The sequence below is a fragment of the Orycteropus afer genome, unplaced genomic scaffold, assembly GCF_000298275.1.
Source record: "Orycteropus afer afer isolate SDZICR_OR568_19922 unplaced genomic scaffold, OryAfe1.0 scaffold00239, whole genome shotgun sequence".
Lineage (NCBI taxonomy): Eukaryota > Metazoa > Chordata > Mammalia > Tubulidentata > Orycteropodidae > Orycteropus > Orycteropus afer.
The window spans coordinates 5363948-5377965 of record NW_006921826.1 but is presented as its reverse complement, the minus strand read 5'-3'; the positions used below and the strand labels follow the sequence as shown (position 1 = coordinate 5377965).

Sequence of the window (14018 nt, the reverse complement as noted above, 5' to 3'; positions counted from 1 at the left end):
ACACATCTGTCTGTAGAGACAGACCTCATGCAGCTCTCTCCAGAACCTGGACCTTCTGCAGCCCTACCCATCAAGAAGGATGGAAGTGCTACCCACGCTAAAAGAGCCCTAAAGATAAGGCCATCAGTCAGTAAAGTTGACTTGGCATGAAGGGAAGGATGGGGAGGCACTGGATTTGGTGCTTAGAATGACAAAGAAAAGAGAAGACTAGATCTAATATTTAAGGTGCTTAATACCCAGAGGACAAGATATGAAAAACACACAGAGAAGAAATATGCACTAATGTTTATTAGGACCACACAACCAATGAATTTATGACTTGATTCAGGACATTCAATGCTAATCTGCCCCTGGCACAGTGCTGGGCACTGAGCTAACTGAGTCAGAAACAGAGCAGGCCTAGTAGGAGCCTGATTCCAGGCAGATCAAATCCTGGGTTTACCCCAGAACTAATATGCTCTCCAAGGTTGGTTTCTCTGTGGGCAGAGCCTCCCTCTCTTATAGAGGTACCTGGCTGCTGGGTTACATTACATGTGGAACTGCCTGCAGTGGAAAAGAACTTCCTTCAGACCAAGGTGCTGCTGACCTAATGTTCAGATGTCTCCCGCTAGCCCAAAAGAGAAAGAAGCCAAGGGGGTAACACAGGGTTGAGAATGAAATTTGAAAGACTGTAGGAAAAAGATATAGAGTACCTGGGGAGACCTCATATATGTGATATGTGCTATTGTAAGAATTGGGGGCTCAGGGTTGGGGCTAGGCTGATGCCACATGAGATGAAATGGCTTATCACCAATTAAAATCTTCTCAGAAACCTACATGCACAAGGGCCAGGACAGACAGTTACTTTCTCCAGGGCTGGTTGTCGTCACTAACACATAGTTATACAGCATATGTGATTTAGTGTCACTGACCATAGAGCAGCTAGCATGGAACTGTGGGTGAATCAATGAAAATCTATTGATCAAAGCAACCCCAAGCTTTTCACTTTATCAACTCTCTTGATCAAGGACCTATAATGACTTCCCATTGTTAACTATAATAATTCTCATTATAGTGGCTAGATGTTCAAAGTATAACTTAATCTGAGTTTATATTCTCTAATCTCTCATTATATCCATTAAGAATATTCACTTCCTTGAGCTAATCTCACTATTTGATCCAGAGGCCTGGCTTATTGCTACCTCTGAGCTGTGTCTACAATGCCCTTCATTTCTTCAACCAGTCTGAATGAAGCATCCTGCAAGGCTTGCCTCAATCCCAATGTCCTTGCGGCTTTCTTCAATTGCTCTGATTCCCAGGGATCCGCCCTCTGTTGAATGCTTCCTACATATATGTCTGGTCCACACCACTCAGCAGTTGGTCCCATGTTTTCTGTCCAATTAGTTTGCAAACTTCTTACAGTGACCTTGTCTTCTATACTGTACTCTCCATCTCCATACATACACACATACATCCCTCTTGAAACTTCCCTACTGGCTAGCTCTTAGGAGCGCAGAAGATGCCTGATAAATGCTGAACAGTTGAGAATGAATCCCATTGACTATAGATCATCTAATGGGAAGGATGTCTTCTTTGTATTATTTTTATACTATGTGAATGAGCCCTGGTGGCATAATGCCTAAGGTATCTGACTGCTAACCAGAAGGCTGGTGGTTCAAACCCACCAGCCACTCCTCAGAAGGAAGACTGGGCAATCTACTTCCATAGAGATACTGCCTTGGAAACCTAATGAGCGGTCGCTATAGTTGGTTCCAACCTGATGACAGTAAATTTGTTGTTGTTGTTGTTTTATACTATATGAACCACAGAGAAATCACTGTGGTTACCTAGCAACTCCCTTACTTTCCTTTGACATGAGAAAATGAAAGTTCAGAGAGGATAGTTATGGTCTAAAGGTCACACAGCTCAAGACACAAGTCTCCTGCTTTTTTGCATAATTTCCTCCCTGCATCATGGTATGAGCAATGGAATGGGCCTAGTTTCGTGCCCCCTCCATCACCATGGGGCTCCAGAAATGGTCTAGGAGGATGAACTGTGGTGATGTCTTATTTTTTCTATTGCTACATATACTACAGAGCACTCAAAGAGCTCAAGGTCATCTTCCCAGCAATATAATTCTAGTTCGTTTTCATTAAGGATATAATCAAAGCATTAACATTTTCCAAATTCAGAAACAATCTCAGATAAAAGACAACTTCCTGTCTGCTGTGTAGTTTCAAACTTCTTTAGTATTTGTAGAATCTAGTCATCTAGCTAGGAATTTCCTTTAGGGAGTTTTATGGCTTCTCTTAAAGATGTTGCTTTTGATTTATGTTGATCATGTCTGACAGCCAGCATTTCTCTTAATAATAATCATAAATAAGTGAGACAAGGTCACCTAACCTGAAATGAGCATATCTCCATGGCCATATCCATTATGGAGGCCTGGATCTACGGCAGCTGGTCACAGGAGTCTGATGCTCTTGCCACTCACTCTATTAAATCCCATCTCTTAACACCAACCATGGTGCTTTTGTTTCACACTGGTTCCATCCAATAGCCCTTCCTAACACAAGACCCTCAAAGGACAACATTTACAAAAAGAAATAGTGCTAGAGCAAGGACATATGCAGAGTCTGCTGTCCACCTGCAAGCAGTTATTTGTACGTATTTGCTTTTTCACAATTATTCTTTGCTTTGCTCCAGCTAAACGAAAACATGAAAGTCTTACAAAAAAAAAAAAAAAGAGTGAAAGATACTGAAATCATGAAGTGGGTTGGCAGATTGAAGGCACTAAATTAGAGTCCAGAAAAGCATTTTATAACACTAACGCTCATATGACTGCATATCAAATGTCACATAAAAATCTGGCATTTAAAGACCAAGACTGAATAGATTATAATAATGAAGTTTATCAACCAAGAATCAAGAAGGCCAGCAGATTTTTATTTTCTGGCTTAGAATGAACTTTCTTGTTGTTTTTAGTACAATGCACATAGTTCAAAACATTTTGATGTCCTTGGCCCAGGAAATAAGACACAGGCAGCTGTTAGCTACACAGAATGTTTTTCATTTTCTACTCATCTTAGCCAGGGTTCTCAAGGTCTGTTGCTTAGATGCTAAGGGGTGAGGGTACTGTGGGGCACTGTCAAAGTGCATCAAAGAATGAAACACACACCATCTGGGATATAAAGACATCAGGGTCTGACAGCCATGAGGATTCCTGCTTTGAGTATGACATCATCATGGCCAAGTTTGATGATCTATGATGGGTGTGGGAGGATGGGCTTTGTAAATTGTACCTTCTGTGTATGTAAACCTGTGTGACTGCACAGTTCCCTGCATCTGATTTCTTTAATTTGAGGAAGACAAATAGTTTATGACATGCATGAACCACAGACTTTATGTTTGGGTTGAAACATTCCACACCTCATACTTGCCTATGATGGGAGGAGAGGAAAAAGCAGCCCTCTGCTTGAGAGGAAAGGCCTGTGTGGCAGTTGCTGCTGGAGCAGGAGAGGAGAGGTCCCACCTCTGGGTCTCACCCACCTTTTAATTCCAAAATAAGCTGAGGGCACCAATATCCTGGGCAATGGTTTTTGAGGGTTCTCAAACAGCTGAGGGTTCCACAAAGTACCCTGAGGCCACAGGATATCAAAGGACAAGCCCAGAAGGCAGGAAGCAATGCTATAGTCTTCAGCAAAGGCACAGAAGGGCATGTGGGGCTCTGTATGAGGTTTTGTTTCAATCATTAGAGTTGTTATGCTTATGAGTACATCAGGACAATTCTTTAGAGGCTATACAAGAGCAGAGATGATTTCAGGCATAATTCTGAAGTAGCATAATTTGTCCTTGGTTCCTTTTGTTTTCTTTCTCCCTGTCTTCTCTCCTTATTATCCTTTCACCTCATCTACCCCATGGCTACCAGGGCCATCAGCTCTGACCTGGGCCTCCTTTTCTTTGCCCATCACAACTTACTGTCATATACACCCTAATTCAGATTAAGAAATCAGTGGGCTTTATACAAGGAGCCTTGGTGGTGCAGTAGTTAAGTGCTTGGCTGCTAACTGAAAGGTCAGTGGTTTAAAACCACCAGATGCTTCACAGGAGAAATATGTGGCAATATGCTTCCTTAAAGATATACAGCCTTGATGAGTAGCAACTGGGGTCTTAAAAGCTTGTGAGTGGCCATCTAAGACATAATTATTGGTCTTTCCTCATCTGAAGCAAAGATGAGTGACGAAAAATCAAACATGCATAGAAATACTTAGTCCAAGGGACTACTGGACCATAGGAACCTCAGTCTACATCACCCTGAAACCAGAAGAACTAGATGGTGCTTGGCTACCACTACCAACTATTCGGAGAAGGATCAAAATTGGAGATCCTGAATAGAGTGAAAAAAAACATGTGGAACAAAACTCAGAATCATAAAAAAGACTAAGCTTACTGGCCTAATACAGATGTGAAACCCTGAGACTATGGCCCCTAGTCAACCTAGGGGCCTGGAATTGAACTCATCCCAGTGGCTTAACTTTCAGCCGAACAACAGACAGGCCTATGAGGTGAACAATTACACCAGGGAGGTGTACTCCTTAGAACAATCAACCATGAGGGATCAGAGGGCAGCATTTGTGCAGGGAGAAAGGTCAGAAGGCAGGACACAGGGAAAGGTAACCACAGGAAGTAGTGGGAAAAGAGCTGTTATACTGTGGGGATTGCAATTAATATCATGAAACAAAATGTGTATGAACTCTTGAATGGAAAATAAATTTGCTCTGTAAATTTCCACCCAAATAACAGAAACAAAATCAAAAGAAAAAAAAAAAAGTACAGCTCTGTCTTACAGGGTCACTACGAGTCAGAATCGACAAGATGGCAATGGGTTTGGTTTTGGTTTTTGGCTTTTATACATTAGCCCTTTTGTAGTATTTAAGTTTTCATAGCAGATGGCAAGGCCTCACCTAAAAGCATGCATTTTCAAAACTGTTGGGTATATGTGCAGTTTGTGCTAGAGTACATCATATATGTGTGCAAGCATGCATATGTATGCATGTGTGTACATGTCTGTGTGTGGCATACAGATGCAGGCTGTGTGTGTGTGTGTGTAGTCATTTCAGACATTGTGGTAGATATGTGCAGTTTGTGTGGTGTGCAGTGTGTGTGTGTGTGTGTGTGTGTGTAAGTATTCCAGGGCCTGTGGAAGGTGTGTATACATGACTGTCTGTGAGGATTTATGGTGGAAAATTGTAGTAGTTAAGGTTGTGTGTCAACTTGGCTGGGCCTGGTTGAGTGGCTGGGCAGCTGGTGGTAGTTATTCTCCATGATGACACTGGCAATCAACTCCATGGTAGGATCTACCATAAGCAGCTGAGTAGCTGCTTTAGGGATGTGATCTGCTTCCTGTATATAAGAAATAGCTTTGGGAATGGTCTCTAGCTTATGGCATGCTTGAACCCTGCATGTAGTCCAGTCGTTGTTTAGCAGCCTGCCATGCTCTGCTGATCTTGGGACTTTTAATGGACTTGAATTAATGGCCTGCTATGTGGTTTGGTAACATCGGGACTGTGCCTTGTTACTTGTCAACCTTGGGTTTGTCAGCCTTAGCATCCAGCAGCTGAATGAAGAAAAGCCTCCAGCTTCAGTGGGCTGGTAGCAGGAGGCAGAGCTGAAGCCCAAGGATGAGGGGCTTTCACCCAGCCCCTAGAGCCTGGCACTTTGAACTCAGACTTAAGGCCTCCAGATTATAAGAATAAACTGTTTGTTCAAGCCATCCCATTTGTGGTATATTCTTATCAGAGCGGCACTAGGTAACCAGAACAGAAGTGGAGGAGCAATCGGGCCTCTCCTAATGCTCTGTCAGTGAGATAAAGTATTCTTCCTTTCATGTCCCAGAAAGAGATTGGTGGGTCTGGGAGATCACCAGCCACACATACAGACTTCAGCAGACACTAGGTCATGAGGGTGGCTACCTTCACCTAACCCTATAGAAAGCACTAAACAGCATTCTTGGTCTTTGAGTAGTTTAAATCCAAGGACAGAACCTGACAAAGCCAGCTGCCTTTCACAGCTGTGAGAGTAAAGCCAGCACCTTTGTTCCAGTCCAGTGCCCTTTCACCATACTGATGACCAACAGGCACGAACAGCTTTAAGGGTAATGATGCCCCAAACTACCAGTCAGACTTATTTGCAGTAAAACCCCATGATTTGTCCCAGCTGACGGATTACAAGCTACCGGGAAGGGAAAACCCTGACAGCTTTCAGGAGTCTGGGCAATCCCACCTCTGGCACAGCTGAGGGGGCAGCCTGTTCTGCCCCTGGGCCGAGGGAGGCCTACCTGAATTGGACCGTTTCTTTGGAGTTTTGAGGCTACGGCACCTCCCGCTGACAGAGCTGCTGTTCTCGCTCATGGAGTCCTGGGTGGAGGAGGCACTGCCTGTGGCCTCGCTGTCTCGCATCATGCTCTCGTAGCCGCTGCTTCCACCGCTGTGGTAGAACAGGGCTGTCTTGCCCATGGCTGGCGGGAGCTCCCCGCTCAGCACGCTGCTGTTGTCACTGCCATGCCCACTGCTGCAGCGGTGGGGCTTGCGTGGCGGGGTGATTTTGCTGTAGGGTGAAGGCAGCATGTGCACAAGCGCCGCTGGCTTCTCCTCCACATGGCCACTGCGCTCTTCTGCCTCTGGTCCGGCACGCAGCTGCAGTGCCCGGGGGCCCGTGCTGCCCTGCAGCAGTTCGGAGATGCGACCATTGACTGCTCGCAGTGGCAGCTTGGATGCCAGTCCTGAGCCGGAGCCACGGTTCCTGCTGAGGGACTGAGTGGACCAGGACATGTGCTTCCCGCTAGGGGGCAGGTTGGAGCTCTGGCCCACAGACTGCGGCAGGGACTTGGTGGAAAAGCTAAGGGTTTTGGTGGTGGATGTGGACAGGCTCCGTGCTTTGGGGCTGGCCAGGAGGAGCTTGCTCACAGCAGAGATCTTGGACTGGCTGGCCTTAGGCGAGGCCCCAGCAGACTGAGTGGTACCGGAGTTGATGGGTGAGGTCCCTGCACTGCGGCCCAGGCTCCTTCCTGTGCGGGGCATGGTGCTGTCCTTGCCTGCGTGTATCCGCGAGCTCATGGACGACAGGCTCTCTGCCCTCTCCAGAGAGAGGCATTCATAGTGGCTGACAGTGGTCCTGCCCAGAGAGTTGGTCCGGCTGGCCAGCTGCTCCAGTTTGGCACTGAAGAGCTTGCTGCTGCTACTGACATCCTTCATTTTGCTGCCAGGCTCCTCTGGAAAGCTGGCCAAGAAAGTCGCTGGTTGGTTCAAGGGGCTGCTGGTACTGCTGCTGCAGGTGCTGTGCTGGGGGCTGGCTCGGTTCTTCTGATCCAAGCTGGATTTTCTTACAGGGGGCAGAGGGGGTATCCCTTTGGGCCGAGCTAGGACACAATGCTTGGGTGAAGCCACCTTTCCCGGGGTCACCTTTGAGGGCTGGGCACCCCAGCTGGTGCCAATGCTATTGGTCTCAGCAGTACAGTGGTGGAAGAGGCTGTCCAGCTCCTCCTGTCTGTTGGCTTTCTGAAAAGCCCTTGGAAGGCTGCTAGATTTCAGGCTTTTGTTGGAATGCACGGGGCTTTGGGCAGCCAAACTGGGCAAGGCCATCTCACAGCCATCAATGATCCTGTGGCAGTTGTCAGCCATGGGGGAGGCAGATACCTCTCCGCTGCTGCTGTTGAGCCTGTTGCCTGCACTGGGTTTCTGTTCCTGCTCCTGCTCAGGCCCGGCTTCCGGCTTTGTGGGGCCGGTCCCAGTCTCGTACCTAATTCCTTCATTAGGATAAGCATTCTCTTTTCTCACCTCCTCTTCTCGTTTTAGCCATGGGTCCTCAAATTCCATCTCTTTCTTTGCACTGGTATTGTGGTTCTCCTGGGACTGTGCTGCTTTGGGGGCTGTGTTGACTGAGGCAGTGGACACCTCAGTCTCCTGGACACTCAGGGGCCCCATGGCAATGCAGGGGTAGACAGTGATGTTGGTCTTCATGGGGATGTACCCTTCACAGTGGCTCAGGTTGGCTGTATTAGAGATCGTGACCATGGCTTTGCCCAGGGTTGATATCTTGCAGGCTTTGATGGGGGTGGCTTTGTTGAAAGTATTTTCCCTCATTTCAGACAAGATAAGCACATTGTCAGGGCCTGCCTTGGGCTTCTCTCTGCATACCACGGCAGTGTTCTGGATGCTGTTGACAAATTCTGAGGCCGGAGTCTCAGCCATGGCTTCCCCATGCCCAAAGCACGTCTGGGCTATGAAACTGTGGCACGACTGCTCGCCATCACTGCCCGTGCTCATCTCACTCAGCCAGGAGCTGATGGAAGAGCGCCGGCTCCCAGCATCACGGGCCTTCTCATCTAGTGCTAGCTTTGGAAGGGGCAAGAACTGGGTGATGCTGACCTCAGAGACAGAAGCCATGTTTGAGTAGCACTCCAGGTCCTCACTGATGCTGCTGATAATGCTGACAGGCCGGGAGCCCGATGCTAAGGCCTGCACGGAGCAGTCGCTGTTGAAGCTTATGATGCTGGTAGGGCGGCTGCTGTCCAGGACCCCGCTGATGGTCAATTCCTCCACCAGTGTAAACACCAGCTCATCCTCACCGTTCAGCTCCAGGGGCTGCTGTACCGTCACTGTTGTGGTACTCAGGATCTCCTTCTTAGACTTGGAAGAAGTTGCTGTAGGATGGTTGTCATCAAGAGGGTCTTCAGGGAACCCTTCACTCCCAGCAGACATGGATTTCTTCAAAATCTGGGGGCTCATTCCAACTGGGGGGGTTCGGACTTCAGGTTGCAGCAAGGACTCACTGGACACCATGCCAGAATCCTTGCTCAGGAGAGGCAGGGGAGCAGGAGAGGGCAAGACCCCCTTCTGAGTATAGACTTTGCATCTCTGGGAAGGAGAGCTCGGGGGCTTGTACTCTGAGGTCTTAGACAGGCTGGCGATGCCCAGCCGGGGGGAGCCCATTGGCCTGGGCTTGCCTTCCACAAAGCCACAGGAGTTCAGGCTTTCACGGCTGCTCTGGAGGCTGGGGCTCTGCACCAGCTGGGAGGAGGTGTGCTGGCTGCTGCTGCCGGGGATGCTCCTGGGAGAGGCAGGACTGGGGCTGCTGGTGAGCGCCATGGCTAGGATGGGTGAATGATTCCACTGCATCTTGGAGGCTGGAGGGTCAGCACCTTCTCTCTCAGTCAGGTGACTGTCTGACCCATTATCTTCCGTATCAGATTCGGAGAGTGAGTTGGCCTCAGCCGCCTGGCCTAGCGAGGGACATTTGCTTACCTGCTCTGCCCCAAACTGGACAGGAAGCTCTTCGAAAGGAAACTTACTGGGCTCTTCACTGCCATCAATGCAATCTAGCCTCTCCTGCAGCTCAGCAAATGTGTTGCACTTCAGGCAATCCCTTTCTGACTTGCTGGCTGCAGCCTCTACTGCCTCTGTGGGCCAGCTGTCGCTCCTGGTCTTCTGCAGGGCTGGCACAATGGGAACAAAGTCTGGAGGCCCCTCGTTGTCGGTGAGCTCCTTGTCGGAGAGGGCTGTGCCATTTGGCCCAATGTAGATGACTGTGTCACAGGACTGCTCACTGCTGGAGGAGTAGTCAGGGTCATTGGATAAGTGAGGGATGGGGAAGTCGGGGTCCACTGCATTTCTTGTGTGAAACGGTCTCAGCTGGGTGGGCCGGCGCATTCTGCCTTCTTCACAGGAGCTTTCTCCCCCAGAGGAGCTTGACGTGTACTGTGGGTCAGAGAAGGATAAAGAGTGGGTGGGCCAGCAACATGCATTAAGGGGCAGAGGCAGCAGCTTGAACTTAGGCTACTGATAGTTTGCATCCACCTTTCCATATCACAGCTACAAATATAAATCATAACTCCTGTGTGGCATACTGGGAGAGCAAAGAGGATACTCAGAGAGTGAGGCAACCAGCACAGGCTCCACCTGGATGCCCAAAGGCTGAATAGATATCCAATTTGGCACCCTAAGCCATTTGGAGCACCCTATGCCACAAAGCACTGGTTGGTAATATCTGCTTTATTAAAAAAACACAAAAAACCAAACACAAAAACAGTTGCCATTGAGTTGATTGTGTGACCTTTCAGAAGCAGACTGCCAGACCCAGACTTGTTCTCCAAAGTGCCTCTGGGTGGGTTCCAACCACTAACTTGCAGTCAGTAGTAGAGTGCTTAACCAGTCATGCCACCCAGGAGCTGCTTTATGCAATGGAGGTACAAACAGAAGAAGAAGAAAAAAGTCCCACACATCATCAACTGATCCTGGACCTGAATGACCACAATCATGATTGTGTCAAACACTCTTGTCATGCTGCTACTGCCCTGGTTTTGGTGCCTGGGGAAAGACTTTTAGCAGGCTCTTAGTATCAACGTGAAACCACGGAATTAACATCACAAAACCCAGCAGAATGAAAATTACTCCTGGAAATGCAGGAGGAATTAGGGCCATGTAAGGAAGGAGTTAGTTATCCTCTTTGGAGTCAATCAGTTGAAGGGCACTGTCTTCATCTACATCAGACCAAGACAAACAAGAGGAAAACTGTGGCTATCTCCCATCCCTGCCCCATTTTTTCAGCCTCAAAAGTAGCAAAACATTTGTAACATTTAATGTGGACCAAGTATTCCCCATAGCAGGTGGGATGATTGTGGAGTGCATCAGTTCTATGGAGGGGACAAACCAGGAGCGATGCTTCTGCATCAGCCTGAAGGTTTTCTATCCCTGAAGTACACATGGAGCACTCACACATTGGGATTGGACACATTGATTGGTTCTTTCTGATGCTGTACCAGGGCAGGACTTCTACAGCACCTTCATCCACCCCACACTCTGCAAACTCCTTACCTTCGTCTTCTTCTTCTTCATCCTCAAGACTCTCGATGCGATCTGGATAGTGGACAGGGTTTCTGCATAGTTCCCCGCTGCTGCTGAGATGTGAGCGATCATGGTCGTGCGGCAGTTCATGTTCCCCAGGGATTCACGCAGCAACATGGTGAGCTTGCTGTCTCTGCACGACAAAGTGAATTAAGGCTGCATTAGTGGGCCATGCTTCACGTTGGCTGTCAGGGTATGGCTTCAGGTCTCTATGTGGCTTTTTTTGTTGTTGTGGGCAATTTTTTTCCCCTCTATTTTTAAATGGCATACTAATTAGCATCATGATCCAGCATGGGACTATTTGTATTTGGCAGCTGAGCAAGTGCTTCTAAACCCAAGGATGGAATTCATGCAAAACACCTCCCTTGGCACCTCTGTCCTGGCTGTGGTGGGTATTCCTGTGTGTCTGTGTATGTGCATATGATATGGCATATAATGAGGCCTGGGAATAGAAACAAGGGGAACGGATCAAGAGAATGCCTTTGTGACCAGGGATTGGGCATGCTAGCTACACACACAGCCTTTCTCTGTAAATTCTGCACACATACAGTCCCTGCAACAACAACAACAACAACAACAAAAAACAGTCACCCAACTAAAGCTTGTATTGATGACCTATATGTTTATGGTAAGGGCAATTTTTTTTTTTTTTTTGTCAAGGAGTTGCAATTACTTCATTGTCACTGTCTCTTGACTCTCATACTTTTTCACTGGTCATCATGAAGGAACAGAATCTCTGCTCTGATTATGAATGGAGAAATACAGACATAGACCCAAGCACTCACTCAATCCGCAGCAGGATGCAGAACTTTCTGGAAAGGCTTCCTCTGGGGACTGGACTTTGCAGGACCTGTGTAGGGCCAGAATCTTGAGTGATGATGTTGAGCCCCAGGAGTTTGTGAATGGTTCTTTAGCTCTTTAAGTATTTGACATGGACACAGGGACATCAAGTTCAATTGGCATACCATAGTCCACACAAATACTGTTCTACATTCTACTTTGGTGAGTAGTGATTGGGATCTTAAAAGCTTTGAAACATCCATCTAAGATACAACTATTGGTCTTTCCTTGTCAGAAGCAAAGAAGAGTGAAGAAAATCAAATATACGTGGAAATAACTAGTCCAAAGGACTAGTGGGCTACATGAACCCCAGCATCCATGACCCTCACTCAGACCAGAACTGGATGGTGCCTGGCTACTATTGCCAACCACTCTGAAAGGGAATCACAATAGGAGATCCTGGATAGAGTGGGAGAAAAATACGGAACAAATCTCAATATAATAAAAAAAAAGACCAGGCTTACTGGTCTGATAGATACTGGTGGAACCCCCAAGACTATGGCCCTTAGTCACCCTTCAGGCCTGGAACTGAACTCACTCCTGTGGCTCAAGTTTCAGCCAAAAAATAGGCCTCTGAGATGAACAATAACACCCAGAAAGTACACACTACTTAGAACACCCAAACATAAGCGATCAAAAGGGCAGCATTTGCCCAACAGTAAAGCTCTGAAGGCAAAAACCTATAGAAAAGAAGGACAAATGGAAATGGTTACCATAGGGAGAAAGTAGGAAGACTGCCTACATTGCAGAGATTGTAATTAACATCATGAAACAAAATGTGTATGACATGTTGAATGAAAACCAATGTTTTACTCTGCAAACTTTCACCCAAAACATAATAAGAAGTTAGTTTAAAAAAAGAAAAATAATTTGACCTAGAGGAATACTCATGTTTTTTCATTCTTATACTTGTCTCAGGTGCAGTGGTTAAAGCATTTGGCTGCTAACCAAAAGGTCAACAGTTCAAACCCACTAGCTGCTCTGTGGGAGAAAGATGAGGCAGCTAGCTTCTGTAAAGTTTTACAGCCTTAGAAACCCTATGGCAGGGGGGCAGTTCTGCTCTGTCCTGTAGGGTTGCTATGAGTTGGAATAGACTCAACGGCAGTGGGTTTTTCTTTTGGATTATACTTGTCCCACCACCACCCAACAGTCAGTCTGTCCACTCAAGGTGGACAGATTCCAGCAGTTTCCAGACTAAGACAGACTAGAAAGAAAGGCCTGGCAATCTACTTCCAAAAATTAGCCAACAAAAACCTTATGGATCACAACAGAATATTGTCTGATATAGTGCTAGAAGATGACTACCCTTGTTTGGAAGGCACTCAAAATACACAGTAGCTACAGCCATGGGGTCAAACATAACAATAATCAGAAAGATGGCACAGGACTGGGAAATATTTTGTTCCATTATCCATAATGCCACTATGATTCAGAGCCAACTTGATGACAACTAACAAGAACAAAATTGCCCCAAAGTTCTTCCTGCCTTACTTTTAAAACACTTCTGCTTACTTCATCAACACGCACCCTCTGGACTACTGCCGAATGTCATTTCCTGTCTGAATTCTTCCCTGATCCTTAAGGCTGAGATACCCTCCATGTCTTGTGTTTGTGATCCATGCTGTGTTTATGATGCCAAGTTAGAAGTGTTTGTTTTCAGATCTGTGTCTGGGTCCCTCACTTGGCTATGCGCTCCTTGAGTTAGCCACTTCTTTCCCTTTGGACTGTGTGATATGCCAGCCACTGTCCATGGAGATTAGGCTGTGAAGACATGAGAGGAACCATTTCACACGTGACCTGTGTCATGCCCGTAGGAGGAGGCTGTGGTGTGAGAGCAATGGTTTTCTCTTTTCCATCTGGGATCAATTAAGGTGTCAGTTTGTGGACGCTAGGCTCACTATGGCTCTGTTCCAGGGCAATTTAAAAATGTATCAATGCTTCCTTTCAAGCATAATAAGTCAGTGATGAAAGTGGTGGGAGGGAGCGGTAAGGGGGATGTGGAGCAGGAGTAGGGAGGGCTGTTTGTAAGTAGTGAACTCTATTCAAAATGTATCCTGCAGGATGGCACAGACACCAGCAGAGTTGACAACCAAACAGTGGAAGTCAAGTTCCATTCCAGGCAGACATTCTCTGCAGAGACACAGTGGCTGACACGAATGGGACTACATCTTCAATACAGAAAGAAGAAGATAGATTCTTTGAGGGTTATGTTGCAATCATATACTGGGGAGTTCCTAATGATATGGCTTGTTAATCAGTTGCACCAGGTAAAGGCATGTACCAGTTCTCCAAGTGACC

The 14018-nt window shown here is 47.0% G+C and overlaps 1 protein-coding gene across 1 annotated transcript in view; it reads right to left on the bottom strand.

The window, feature by feature from the left end:
- The window catches only part of KIF26B (kinesin family member 26B), a 781172-nt gene that overhangs the window by 21684 nt on the left and 745470 nt on the right, over nucleotides 1-14018 (bottom strand). Inside the window, exons 11-12 of the mRNA XM_007949154.1 lie at nucleotides 10851-11013; nucleotides 6317-9734 (exon numbers count right to left, since the gene is read on the bottom strand). Of these exons, the coding sequence (XP_007947345.1) occupies nucleotides 6317-9734; nucleotides 10851-11013 (3581 nt within the window). The remainder of the gene's footprint in view (nucleotides 1-6316; nucleotides 9735-10850; nucleotides 11014-14018) is intronic.